Source organism: Lupinus angustifolius, chromosome LG01 (genome assembly GCF_001865875.1).
Source record: "Lupinus angustifolius cultivar Tanjil chromosome LG01, LupAngTanjil_v1.0, whole genome shotgun sequence".
NCBI classification, from domain to species: domain Eukaryota; kingdom Viridiplantae; phylum Streptophyta; class Magnoliopsida; order Fabales; family Fabaceae; genus Lupinus; species Lupinus angustifolius.
The window spans coordinates 19876733-19891450 of record NC_032009.1 but is presented as its reverse complement, the minus strand read 5'-3'; the positions used below and the strand labels follow the sequence as shown (position 1 = coordinate 19891450).

The 14718-nt window shown below is 29.4% G+C and overlaps 2 protein-coding genes across 4 annotated transcripts; both read right to left on the bottom strand.

The window, feature by feature from the left end:
• Positions 147–2786, bottom strand: LOC109352216 (protein ECERIFERUM 1-like). Of its 2 annotated transcripts, XM_019594096.1 has the most exons (5): positions 2450–2786; positions 1713–1808; positions 1181–1354; positions 349–529; positions 169–316 (listed from the first exon to the last, which is right to left on the bottom strand). In XM_019594096.1, coding segments are annotated over exons 1-5 (663 nt in total). In that variant the 5' UTR covers positions 2660–2786; the 3' UTR covers positions 169–314. The 2 variants fall into 2 exon arrangements, with proteins under 2 accessions (XP_019449649.1, XP_019449641.1); XM_019594104.1 differs by having other exon boundaries at positions 147–529.
• LOC109352187 (protein ECERIFERUM 1-like) lies at positions 4275–14710 on the bottom strand. 2 transcript variants are annotated; one of them, XM_019594056.1, is made up of 10 exons: positions 14584–14710; positions 13768–13991; positions 12190–12422; positions 10362–10581; positions 7740–8115; positions 6578–6886; positions 5841–5936; positions 5309–5482; positions 4477–4657; positions 4297–4444 (listed from the first exon to the last, which is right to left on the bottom strand). In XM_019594056.1, coding segments are annotated over exons 1-10 (1875 nt in total). In that variant the 5' UTR covers positions 14644–14710; the 3' UTR covers positions 4297–4442. The 2 variants fall into 2 exon arrangements, with proteins under 2 accessions (XP_019449609.1, XP_019449601.1); XM_019594064.1 differs by having other exon boundaries at positions 4275–4657.

The following is a 14718-nucleotide window of genomic DNA, read 5'->3' as shown; positions in this document are numbered from 1 at the left end:
AAATTGTAACACAATAAGTTATTTTGTTTCACATATGGATTAGAAAAGAAATTTTTATATTGAAGAGTGAAATATTCATATACTAATAGTGTAAAAATTCATAAGACAGTTAATGCATAATTTACTATTCATTTGCATTATTTTTATTTAAGAACAAACTACTATATATAACAAAATGATAAAGACAACTTAAACAAACTATAGGGTATTAATGTTGTTGTGCATGCATTATCATGCATGTAGTACATATATAAAGACTTATTTTAGGAAATGATAATCATAACTAGGATATTATAAGAAGCATACATGTTTGATTTTTCCCATATATTCATTCATTAATAATGACCTAATTCTTTGGATAAGATGGGACAGGAATAGGGATAGGTATAAACCCATGTTGAATAGTTGTATTCCAAACTTTGTCAATGTTATGCATTTTGTAGCCACACTCATTTTCATTCCATCCTTCTAAAGAGTGCACTATCCCAGCTATGCGCCATGCACTCATTACCCTCCTTGGCAACCAACCCTGCATTGTATATAACAACATCTTTCAAATCGAACTACAAAATATATCGATTATGCGTTGATAGTGTAAATATTTGTACACTAATTTACTATGACGAATTAGACAACTATATAATATATATTCGTTGTGCTGTTAATAAATGTATATATATGCATGTATTAATGTGTACAATAATTAATGGTGTTTGTTAGGAGAAGCTCTGAGAAACGCTGTTGTATGTAATACATACAACGATGCTCCTTGTAGGAAGTGTTATTGTATGTATAACATTCAACAACGCTCACGTTAGAGAGCGATGTTATATATGATACATACAACAGCGTTCATTCTGTGGAACATTGTTATATGTGATACATCCAACAATATTTTCTAAAAGGAGTGTTGTTATATGTATCATATAATAACGCTCTATAGAGAGGGACGCTATTATAAGTACAACATATAACAGAGCTCCATGCAGCTACTGTCCGCGGCATTGAATCATACCCGACATTCTACTGCACTTATGTAATCAGCGCCCGAAAATGCCGTTGAATCCTAAAAATGAGTGTTGTTGAATTGTAACTCTGACATAGTGAATATGTGGTGATGGTGTAAATGTTTTTTACCCTATATATACATGCATGGAAGTGAAAAGATGGTAGAAATTACCTCACAAGAATGAACATTTTCAAGAGAAGTTGGAGTTAGCATTGCAGGAGTGCAATGGAAGGAACAATCTTTGCGGTATTTCTTTGGTGGGAATTGTGAGTATGGAATAAATAATGTTCCTTTTGGTGCCTTTTTTTGTTCCTCTTCACTCAAATCTTCTCCAACTAACCATGTCTATTCATCAAACAAACATAGAATAATAAGGAACAATTCAATAACAACCACTATCAGGGTGAAGAGGGCGATAGTAAGGAATAGAGCGTAGGAGGTTGTGGGTTCGAGTCCCACCATCAACAAAAATAGGAGTTATAAGGGTGGTTTGATGATAGGGTGTAGGAGGTTGAAAGTGGAGTCTCACCACAACAAAATACTAACATATTAACAACTAATATACATATTAACCATTGCCGATAAAAAAGAAAAACCACTATCAAGGTTCTAACTTGTAGAATTGAGAACTTATTTAAGTGTTTCTTGTTAAGCAAAATTCTAAAATTGAAATAAGAAAATAGTTTTTGTTATGTTATGTTACCGTCTGAGTGAAACTTTTAGTCATGATCAAATTAGTTTCTGAGCCATTGAATGACTTATTGAGCTTCACATAATCATCTTCATACATTGTAGCAACCTGAAATAAAGTCACATGATCAAAATTTAAGGTAGAGATTTAAATAAACATTTTTCCCTAGATATCTAACAAGCAATATTGTCATAATTCCATAATCACAATTAATAAGACTCAGATTTTTTTTAAAAAAATATTTAGTTTAACACGTCATATTTTAGACCATTTAAAAGACCTATTAACCTGAAGAGATCAACCTATTTAGTTATATTATATAACAACGTTGATATTATACTATTTTAATATAGATAATATTATTATAAAAATGTATACAAAAATATAATTTAATTATTTGAGTTATATCGGTCTAGCTAAAAGTAAGCTTATTAGCCCATGTAAATAAGACATAATGACCTATTTCATGACCAATATAGTAGACCTTCAAATAGGTTAACATGTCGGACCTTTAAACAGTTACTATGAATTTTTTTTAAACAAGCTAAAGGTCAGGTTCAGACTTCTATATGATATATAAGTTCGGCCTATTTGAAGCAAAACCTGACCTAACCTAACCTGTTTTCACCTTCGTACAATACTAGTCCTAATATTATGATTTTCCTACTTTGCTGAACAATGTTGTGATTGCATTGTATTTTATAAGATTATTTGACTGCAACTACAATTTAAAACATTAATAAGCGTACCTGAACACCTTGCTGGCACAAGGTGTAGGCAATAGCATAAGCAACCTTGGTGAGTTTGCCCCTAAGTAATACTTGAGTTTTTCCTTTAGGAATGGTGTTAAGAACAATAGCAACTGCAAGAGTGCTTCCATCAACAACCTTAACTTTGAGCTTTGGATTCTTACTAACATATAATCCTCCATTCATGTTAAGCTCTTCATCTTGATTCATGAGCCCTAAGCTCACTACTTTTATGCCTTTTCTATCAGCATCCAATATTGCTTCCTCAATTATTCTGTTGATAGGCCCTTTTTGCCATTCTAGAAAGTACTGAAAAAATTTGAGCAGAAAGTAAATCACATCATTATATAATGTGTTGGGTTTATTCAAGTGTGAAGTCCCACATTAGATATGTGGGCATTGATATTGAGATAGAGGTGGCAGTGGAGAGTGGTGCAAATTTAGGTTATCAATACCTTTTAGTTGTCTATGTTATTGAGATTTTGGAATTAAAAAATGGTAGCTTACTACACGAGGCTTCCACCTACTGGTGTCTGGGAAGGGTAAATGTACGCAGTCTTACTCTCGTAAGTAAAGAGATTGTTTCCGGGGTTTAAACTCATGACATCTAGGTTACAAAGACAAAAACCTTCATATTGCGCTGAGACTCACCCTCTCTATTGAGATTTTGGAATTAATAGAAAAATTATTGTATTTTAGAATTCTGAGAATTTATGAAACGAATACAGCACACAAACATGTAATTTTGCAGCCATTTTCGGGCTTGTTTTGACTGGCTGGCCAAAGTAGAATTGGCCATTCATCGGCAACAGTTTCGTACTCAACAGCATTGATGTAAAATTACTGTGTGAACTGAGATTTCCTGGTTGTTGGAACCTTGAGGGTTCTATGTTTTCTTCTCATATGGTTATCACTTTCTCATCATCATGATTGTTTATTGACTAAGAATAACTGGTTTTGATGTTTATTTGTTTTCTGCAGTTTGTATAAAAATACCTGAAGCTGATATAGTATCACTCAAGCTTCACTTCATGTACAAATTTTTTACACGATCGCTGGCAGCGAAATGTTAGAATGATCAGTTCTAGCATACCAAAATCGGGACAATTTATCGTGATTACAAGCTTCATCCTTCTGCCCGTTGTTTCTCGTTTTTCTTATTCGCCTTTTGCGGTGATTATGACTTAGAGTTCATCCACTTCTCGATTTTGTTTTCCTTTTCAAACCTGAGTTTCTTACTAAACTGTAACGATGAATTTTTCCTGTAGTTATCAAATTTTCAATTAGAGATTGAAGTGTTGCAGTTTGTCCCTTAGATTTGATGGTTTGGAGTATTTGGACATATTGGATTAACTAGAACTTGTAAAAATATAAGGTTCATTATCTACAAACATATGACATAAACAATGATGAAATTTTGACTAGGGGTGTGAACGATAAAGCTGTGTATATTTATTCTCGGCGGACTCAACTAGATAGGAGTCTCATGAAATACGCTATCCCTTTTATACAAGCAACCATTGATTCTAGACTGTGTTTAAAGAATGTTTTTTCCAATTCAACACTAATTGACATATTATTCATAATATTTTATTTCCAAAAAATAAAATGTAAAAATGAAAATAATTATTCATAACATATTATTTATTAAAAAAAAATTAATTTATAGGTGGATATAAAAATTGTAACACAATAAGTTATTTTGTTTCACATATGGATTAGAAAAGAAATTTTTATATTGAAGAGTGAAATATTCATATACTAATAGTGTAAAAATTCATAAGACAGTTAATGCATAATTTACTATTCATTTGCATTATTTTTATTTAAGAACAAACTACTATATATAACAAAATGATAAAGACAACTTAAACAAACTATAGGGTATTAATGTTGTTGTGCATGCATTATCATGCATGTAGTACATATATAAAGACTTATTTTAGGAAATGATAATCATAACTAGGATATTATAAGAAGCATACATGTTTGATTTTTCCCATATATTCATTCATTAATAATGACCTAATTCTTTGGATAAGATGGGACAGGAATAGGGATAGGTATAAACCCATGTTGAATAGTTGTATTCCAAACTTTGTCAATGTTATGCATTTTGTAGCCACACTCATTTTCATTCCATCCTTCTAAAGAGTGCACTATCCCAGCTATGCGCCATGCACTCATTACCCTCCTTGGCAACCAACCCTGCATTGTATATAACAACATCTTTCAAATCGAACTACAAAATATATCGATTATGCGTTGATAGTGTAAATATTTGTACACTAATTTACTATGACGAATTAGACAACTATATAATATATATTCGTTGTGCTGTTAATAAATGTATATATATGCATGTATTAATGTGTACAATAATTAATGGTGTTTGTTAGGAGAAGCTCTGAGAAACGCTGTTGTATGTAATACATACAACGATGCTCCTTGTAGGAAGTGTTATTGTATGTATAACATTCAACAACGCTCACGTTAGAGAGCGATGTTATATATGATACATACAACAGCGTTCATTCTGTGGAACATTGTTATATGTGATACATCCAACAATATTTTCTAAAAGGAGTGTTGTTATATGTATCATATAATAACGCTCTATAGAGAGGGACGCTATTATAAGTACAACATATAACAGAGCTCCATGCAGCTACTGTCCGCGGCATTGAATCATACCCGACATTCTACTGCACTTATGTAATCAGCGCCCGAAAATGCCGTTGAATCCTAAAAATGAGTGTTGTTGAATTGTAACTCTGACATAGTGAATATGTGGTGATGGTGTAAATGTTTTTTACCCTATATATACATGCATGGAAGTGAAAAGATGGTAGAAATTACCTCACAAGAATGAACATTTTCAAGAGAAGTTGGAGTTAGCATTGCAGGAGTGCAATGGAAGGAACAATCTTTGCGGTATTTCTTTGGTGGGAATTGTGAGTATGGAATAAATAATGTTCCTTTTGGTGCCTTTTTTTGTTCCTCTTCACTCAAATCTTCTCCAACTAACCATGTCTATTCATCAAACAAACATAGAATAATAAGGAACAATTCAATAACAACCACTATCAGGGTGAAGAGGGCGATAGTAAGGAATAGAGCGTAGGAGGTTGTGGGTTCGAGTCCCACCATCAACAAAAATAGGAGTTATAAGGGTGGTTTGATGATAGGGTGTAGGAGGTTGAAAGTGGAGTCTCACCACAACAAAATACTAACATATTAACAACTAATATACATATTAACCATTGCCGATAAAAAAGAAAAACCACTATCAAGGTTCTAACTTGTAGAATTGAGAACTTATTTAAGTGTTTCTTGTTAAGCAAAATTCTAAAATTGAAATAAGAAAATAGTTTTTGTTATGTTATGTTACCGTCTGAGTGAAACTTTTAGTCATGATCAAATTAGTTTCTGAGCCATTGAATGACTTATTGAGCTTCACATAATCATCTTCATACATTGTAGCAACCTGAAATAAAGTCACATGATCAAAATTTAAGGTAGAGATTTAAATAAACATTTTTCCCTAGATATCTAACAAGCAATATTGTCATAATTCCATAATCACAATTAATAAGACTCAGATTTTTTTTAAAAAAATATTTAGTTTAACACGTCATATTTTAGACCATTTAAAAGACCTATTAACCTGAAGAGATCAACCTATTTAGTTATATTATATAACAACGTTGATATTATACTATTTTAATATAGATAATATTATTATAAAAATGTATACAAAAATATAATTTAATTATTTGAGTTATATCGGTCTAGCTAAAAGTAAGCTTATTAGCCCATGTAAATAAGACATAATGACCTATTTCATGACCAATATAGTAGACCTTCAAATAGGTTAACATGTCGGACCTTTAAACAGTTACTATGAATTTTTTTTAAACAAGCTAAAGGTCAGGTTCAGACTTCTATATGATATATAAGTTCGGCCTATTTGAAGCAAAACCTGACCTAACCTAACCTGTTTTCACCTTCGTACAATACTAGTCCTAATATTATGATTTTCCTACTTTGCTGAACAATGTTGTGATTGCATTGTATTTTATAAGATTATTTGACTGCAACTACAATTTAAAACATTAATAAGCGTACCTGAACACCTTGCTGGCACAAGGTGTAGGCAATAGCATAAGCAACCTTGGTGAGTTTGCCCCTAAGTAATACTTGAGTTTTTCCTTTAGGAATGGTGTTAAGAACAATAGCAACTGCAAGAGTGCTTCCATCAACAACCTTAACTTTGAGCTTTGGATTCTTACTAACATATAATCCTCCATTCATGTTAAGCTCTTCATCTTGATTCATGAGCCCTAAGCTCACTACTTTTATGCCTTTTCTATCAGCATCCAATATTGCTTCCTCAATTATTCTGTTGATAGGCCCTTTTTGCCATTCTAGAAAGTACTGAAAAAATTTGAGCAGAAAGTAAATCACATCATTATATAATGTGTTGGGTTTATTCAAGTGTGAAGTCCCACATTAGATATGTGGGGAGGAGTGAAAGAGTTTATAAGAAGGAAAAGCCCATGGAACTAATGCCTTAAAGTTTTAGTTCAAGACGTGGTGTCTCACTTATGAAATAGTTAATCTTATTAATATTGAAAATACATTAAATTTCACTTGGGTGCAATAAAATGTAAAGGTTTTTTTTACATTATGAATATATCATCAATCATTTCCATTATTAATACTACTGTATTAACCGACACTTTGTGTCTGTTACCTGCATATTCTTATAAAAAGTTTCTATAAATTTCTCAACTTATGCCTCTAATCATGATTAGTGTGTCATTGGATGTTTTTTCGTGTGGGTCAAAGTTTTTCTCCTTGGAGGGATGAAGAGAGAAATAGAAGTAGGAGAATGTATAAAATAATAGTGATACATTGACAGAAAAGAATAAAAGAACATATGAAAGTTTATTGTAGTTATTATTAGGATGTTACAAACGGATAAAATTGTAATATGAAAATTATGTCATAATGGTTACTAAATGAAATTATACAGGTTCAATTACATAAATATCCTTTAGGCATATTTCACATTTATATAATAGCAAGGACAACGTTATAATATAGAAATTACGCCTCTTCAATTACCTAAATGTAAAACCTTGATTTGCCCTAGATATTCAACATATTAAAGTCATGCAATATAATTATTAGGCTTCTATAAAAGATATTCTATATGTATAAATGAATCCAAAAACATGCAATTAATCATAATTTAATGTAAAGAAGTGAAAATGAATGTACTTACTTGGAAACTATACTTAGGTATTGCCCAAGTTTGAATTTTGAGTTTGTGAAAAGTGTTCCTTTCAACAATGAATGTGTGACCATAGAACCATGTGAGTATCATGGACCATGCTGTAATAGGCCACATTAAAGAAATGTACCATTTTTGCATGTAAGGTTTAGAAGCTAATGAAGGAAATCCAAGTCTGAGATGATAAATGGATTCAGGAGTAGTAAAATGTGTTAAGTGAATAACATTTGGTGTATCTTCTTCTCTTTTTAATGCTGATTCATGTAATTCATCTGAATTCTTGTCCATGGTGCCATAAATGTAATCATATAATGGCATAAATAAGGAGTAATTTGTTCTAAACTGGGTATGGTGCAATGAGTGGAACCTGCAACACATTAAGGAAAGATATAACAAAGTTTATAGGTTGTAATAGTATGCCACTCCGAATGCAGATCCATTGTCTCACTTTTTGTGTTTCATTGTGTCTCAATCCAATAAAAAATTGACACATACTTAAAAATAAAACAACATTTTAGTGTTATTTGGTAAAATATAATTGGTTTGGAATATAGGGACAAAAAGTGTTTGAGAAAGAAGGTAAAACTAGATACAAGTGAAAAGATAAGATCATTAATGGATCAAAATTGGTCTATAAAGTGTTTACAATTTTTGCAGCTTTACTTTTTATTTAATAAAAATATTAAGTGATCACTAAATATTGAGTAAATTTATATGACAAGAGAAAAGTAAAGATTCTACGTGCATGTTGAGAGGGATGAGAATCACCTATTTCATTCTTATCTAATTAGAAAATTTTATTTAATTAAAAAAAATTATGATAACATAAATTAATATTTTTATATTATTTTATGAAATTTGATTGATCAGATAGATAGTAATAAAAATTTCTCGGATAAAACATCCTTATATTGTGTTGAGAGAAGTATGTGTATTCTCCATTCTCATATATGAACTAGACAAACCATGTGATCCAATCAGTCATGCTGTTATCATGACAAGACAACTTTAAGACATTTAGTACTATGGTTTTCTAAGAAAGTGACAAATTTAAGAGATTAGAACCTATGATTTTTAATGTAGTATTTAATCATTGGCTTATGTTTAATTCTTTATTCTTATAAAACTATTATTCTTATATGTTACCTTTGTTAGAAGTTCCTGTGGTTTTCTTCCTTCTAATGAAATGAAAATTATCTTCAAGCATATATATTATTTATTAAACTAATGGAAATTACTATTCAACTACAATTTCAAGTCTCAATTTAATGTTCTATAATAAAATGATAAATAATAAAAATGTTAAAATAAATTGAAATCTACTATTTTATTTTAGAGTTAAAAATGTTAGTACTTCAATTATACATATTATTAATACTACGTTTCCATCAAATGTTAGTATAAATTTCAAGTTTTGAAAATATTTTTAAATGCAATCATAAGAGACTTCAAAATTCTGTAAAAGAAAATGACTTCGAAATTTAGAAATCATACATAAAGTAAAATTGAAATTAAAAATTTACTCTTCTCAAATATAAATATGTGCCCTAATTTATTCCATCACAATAAAAAATCAATATGAGTTGAATGACATATGTTAAGGATTTTAATCAAAAGCTAAATAAATTTCATTAGAAAATAATATATTTATCATTCTATTAGTTTTACATATGAACATGGTTCTAATAATTTTTGTAGCATGTATCATTATTCTACTCTCATAATAAGCTCTTAATATTGCGTATCTAATTAATGTTGAAAATTGAAACAGGTGAATCATAATGAAGAAAGATTTGAATATGATTCCATGGCTGTGGTTAGAACATAGAAGCATTAATTGATATGAAGAATATATATACACTGTTATTATGGCAGAGACTTTTTTCTCTTCATAGGTTAGATATTATATTGGGTTTTGAGTACCCTTTATAACAAGGTTTATAATTATTTGGTGGTTGAAAATTGATTTAGTTTTGGTTTTAATCTTTAATTTTTTTTGTTTGTGTTTTGGTCTTCTATATGTTTTAGAAATTTGGTTTTAATTGTTAATAATAATGTAGTTAAGATCCATATGTGACAATGTTCTATTAATGTTTGACATGAACAATTATTATTTTATAATATTATCTATAGAGGTTTAAATCAAATTTTAAAATATATAAAAACAAAAAAAATTAAAGAAAAAGTTACAAGAATGAATTAAAATCAAAACTTGCTAATTAAACTTTAGGGAAAAGAAAATATATTTAACCATTAATTATTTGCCTATTTGTATGTGTATATATATATCATATTAAGTACTACGAGAGAGCATCATGACTTAAATATCATATTAAGTTTGTTATTCTACTCAATGTGAGACTCCTAACATTTATCATTCCCTTTAAGGGTCGACATAACAGTCGCTTTCACTATATCGACACTGACTCGACGATATCTCTTTCTCTCTTGACAGCTTCACTCACGTATTCAGTAATCAGTAATGTACCTTAACCCAACCTATACCTAGCCATTTTCGTAACACAACTTTCAATATAAAATCGGCATGCTAGTATTAATAATGTAGATGTATTATTGCATATGTATAAGTATTTGAAGTAGTAAAATACTTACGATGGTGTATACATGAGATACTTGAGAGGAGGGAAGATTTTGAAGAGCCATTTAGGAACAATCTCAAAATTGCAATGACCCAAATTGTTCATAAAATCAATGTAAATGACATATCCAACCATGGCCACCAATGAGGCTCTTTGTGTGAAAACTAGGGTTAAAAGTGGAATTGCAAAAAGAAGGAAATATGATATGTGTTCTGCAAATGGATGTATAACAGCTGCAAACAAAGTAAGTAATAAGAGATTAATATTATTTTAGACTAACAATTCAACAAACATGTGCTAAAAAAATAAGAGAATAATATTTTTAGGATAAGATAATGAGAAAAAATGTATACACTAATACTGAATGAGTTTGATATATTTTTATTATATTATCCATAATTTAATCTTCAAAAAATATAATTTAAATGAGTAATAAATGATATAGTGACTATATATAAATCTATACTCTAACAATACATATATATTACACTAAAAAATAATAGTGGTTATGGAAAACAAATAAAAACTCAAAATAAACCTACATGGTGCTCATAATAAATAAAAAATAGGCAACTTAATGTATGAGGCTCTCGCTTAATAATGTACGAGGAAAACAAATGTATATAAATTTATCCTATAAACAAAAAATTGTTTCCAGAACTCGAACATATAACTTTATAATTACTAAGTAACAATCTTATCATTTTATGGAAGTCTCTCATGACTTAATGGGACAAAACTGTTATTTTGAGTTGTCTCAATAATGAGTTTGCATGTAACCTTCTATACCTAACTTATAATATTCATTTCTAATGTTGGTACTGTGAGATATGACATTCAATGAGTCAGATACATACACCAATACCTCTATAGGGGTAGCTGTACACTTTGATTTGGTAATAACTATGGTGGAATATTCTAGTATGGTTAAATAATTGTCATTTATATTTATATTTATATATGCATGATTCATACTAAAGTTCTTAATGGTAACATCACCATCTATAAAAAAAATTAACTACTTAACATATTTATATTTTTGTGTGTCAATCACAACAGTTTAAACCAATAAGATTTGGTCTAGGTATAAGGTCTTGTTAGATCTTTAGGATAATTAAAATAACAATAGTTCGATTCCTAGAAGGCAACCACACGTTCCAAAAAAAATTAGTTTCTTATCCAAAATGGGTGAGGGAATATATTGATAGTACCAAAAAAATCACATCAGTTTAACGCAGCACATATAAATAGTGACCTACCAATAATGAGAGCACATCTGTTGTCCCACTGTATGTATCATCCGCTTATGATTGGTTGAAAAATAAATATTTTGAAATTAAAAAATTAATAATTAATCATTTTTCTGACCAATCGCATATGATGTTACATGTAGTGGGACAACATATGTGTACTTACCAATAAGATATTGATCAAGTGGTGTAAAATCTTGTTAGATTTTCACGATGACTAAAATATCAAAAAATTCGATTCTTATGAGCGACATTTGTTCGGATACAAAAAGAAAATATAAATAGTGACCCAAAATATTGGCACATTTATATCTCATAAATAAGTGAGATATTTTGAGTGAAGTTGATCTCTATCTTTGAATTTGAACCAATTATAATTTCCTCTACTTGTTGTACTTTATAAAGTGGTCCTCCCTATAACATATCCTTATGTAAATGACAAGCATGCATTGTATTTGAGCAATGCTGACATTTAACATTTAAATGCATTTATGAAGTTGCATGGTTATATATAAAAGTAAAAGGGTAGTTAGAAATGGTTTGAATTCTAAACCAAAAGCAATTAATGTATATATAATGATGATAACTCACAAGTAATGGGTTCAGTGACAATAGAAGAATGATGATGAGAATGGTATCTTGAATAGAGATAATGATGATGAAGTGCTCTATGTAACCAATAGTAAAGAAATTCTACTGGTCCAGCATGAAGAAATATAGCCATAATAACTCCATCACTTCTCCAAAATGGAAGATTTGATGCACCAACTAAGGTATAGCTTGCCAAATAGTATAGTAATCCATTGAATAATATTTGGTCATCCCTACATGGTGATCCACACAAAAAAATAATCAAGAAAAAGTTTAACTCGGCTATTTTGTTATCGCACTTTTGTATATACAATGACAATAAAGTCTTAATCTTATCGGGTAAGATCGATAATATGAAATGAATGATAACTTAATGTTCTGTTATGTTTTCACTGACAAAATATCGATCTTTAAATTCTTCTTAATTGTTTCTCCTATAATAATATTCGTCTAGAAATTGGATTAATTTTTATTATAGTCTTTCGAGGTTTTTAAATTACTTAAGATATAATATGTACAATAATATGTACTCCAACTTTGTCTAAGGAGGTTGTTTTTTATTCATCAAATTTATAATTATTGATAAAAAACTTTTACCAAGTATTAAAAACAAGAAAGAAAATTCTCATTTCATCCTAAAATATGGTGAAAAGTGGTGTTAATGAAGTTAGTGTAAGAATATCCTTATTTGTTAAAAAGGAAAAAAGAATCTATGATTAACACATATATTCAGCACACAAAAAATATGTCTCCCATTTCATATATTTTGTTGTTTAAAATATTTTATTTTTTAAACTACTTTTGTATTACAATTTCAAGATTTGAAAAATATTCTTCAAAGTTTATCCTAATTCAATAAATACATCTATTTTCTTTTTATTAATTAGTTACACTTTCTCTTCTCTTTCTTCAGAAATAAATAGGGATATTTTAGTCAAAAACACAAATTTGTTAATCATTTATTAACCTTAAAATATGAAATGAGTGGTGTATTTGACATTATTTATGATTTTGTTAGAAAAAGACATCACTCTTGAGGAGCACTTATCAACCTTTATTAGAATAGTAATAATATGTTCCGTTATTTGTCATTTGATTAAACAAAAATTTAATTTATATTCCTTGTATCATTATATTTGATTTGCACCTACTTTTAGATTCTCTGATTTGCACCTTCAATAATAGTAATAGTAGTGTCCCACAAATATAAATTTATAGACAAATTAAAGATTAAGTTAATTAAATGTCATTAACTAATATATATTACCAATAAGTTTAGTTGTGTAAGACTTCACTAGATCCCTAGGATAATCAATCAGTCAAGGATTCGATTTATGGAAACAACATTTGTTGAAAAGAACATTCACACACCCCAAAATCGATTAATTCTTTTCCCAAAGAGTTAATATCCGTCAAAGAAGTGAGTGCAATCATGATTTGTGATCGATGTACATATGTATACATTTGAGTACAAGTTTTGCGATCGTAATTCTAGTCGATCACGATAATATCTTGAATATAGTAATTATGTTCATGTTACGTATATGATAAAAGATGAACGATGAATAAAGTACTGACCAGTTTCTTTCTCTATCAACTTGATCAAATTCAATCCCTTTATCAACAATTCTAGTAGTTCCTTTTGCAGTTCTATAACGAGAGAAACTTATCCATATCTGATTATGAAGCATACGAAGCAACAAAAATGGAAATATGAGAGAAGTTGATATATCTCTTTCACTCTTATCCTTCACAAACACTGAATATGTGCTATGAATAATCCATGGAGTCAGTATCACATACTGCAAAATAAATTCAAACAATATCAAACATTTTCATTAACAACTAAAAGTAATAACAATAATACTAGTATTAATAAAGGGTAATAAAAAGGTTTAGAAATAAATACACTTTTAGTTGTTACCACTAGTATAAATACAGGAGTTAATGTCTACAACTGCAGAATTTAAATCCTTTAAAAGAATAAAGAATATGAGATATTGTAAAAGAGAAAAATAAAATACATTTTTGTAGATATATTATTGCATGTAATTAAAAAAATTGTTCATGGTGTATTTTTTTATGGAATACTATTGCACCAAAGAGAAAAAGTAAAGCATGTTCAATGTATACTTTGATCTAAAAAAATGAAGTTCTTTAAGGTCACGCAATGTTTATGTGTAAGGTTATATAACTATCAAATATAAAACATATCTAAAGTATATTCAATTTCGTGATTTTTGCAGTATCCACAACCGTGATCGTCGCTAAAATATAGAACATCGAACAACAATGATCACTTTAGAGACAAAATCACTTTCGAAAAAAACATAATAAGATGTATATGCATGGGGTGCATGAGAGAGGAATGACTAAGGAAGAATGTAAGACAACCTTAAAGTTTCCAAGAGGTTTCCATGGCCAATCAGTGAGAATTCCTGGTCTTGAAGCCATTGTTGTTAATCTATATTATTGGAGAAAACGTGTTGTATAACAATCACAGGTGTTTTTTCTGCTTTGAATCTCAAT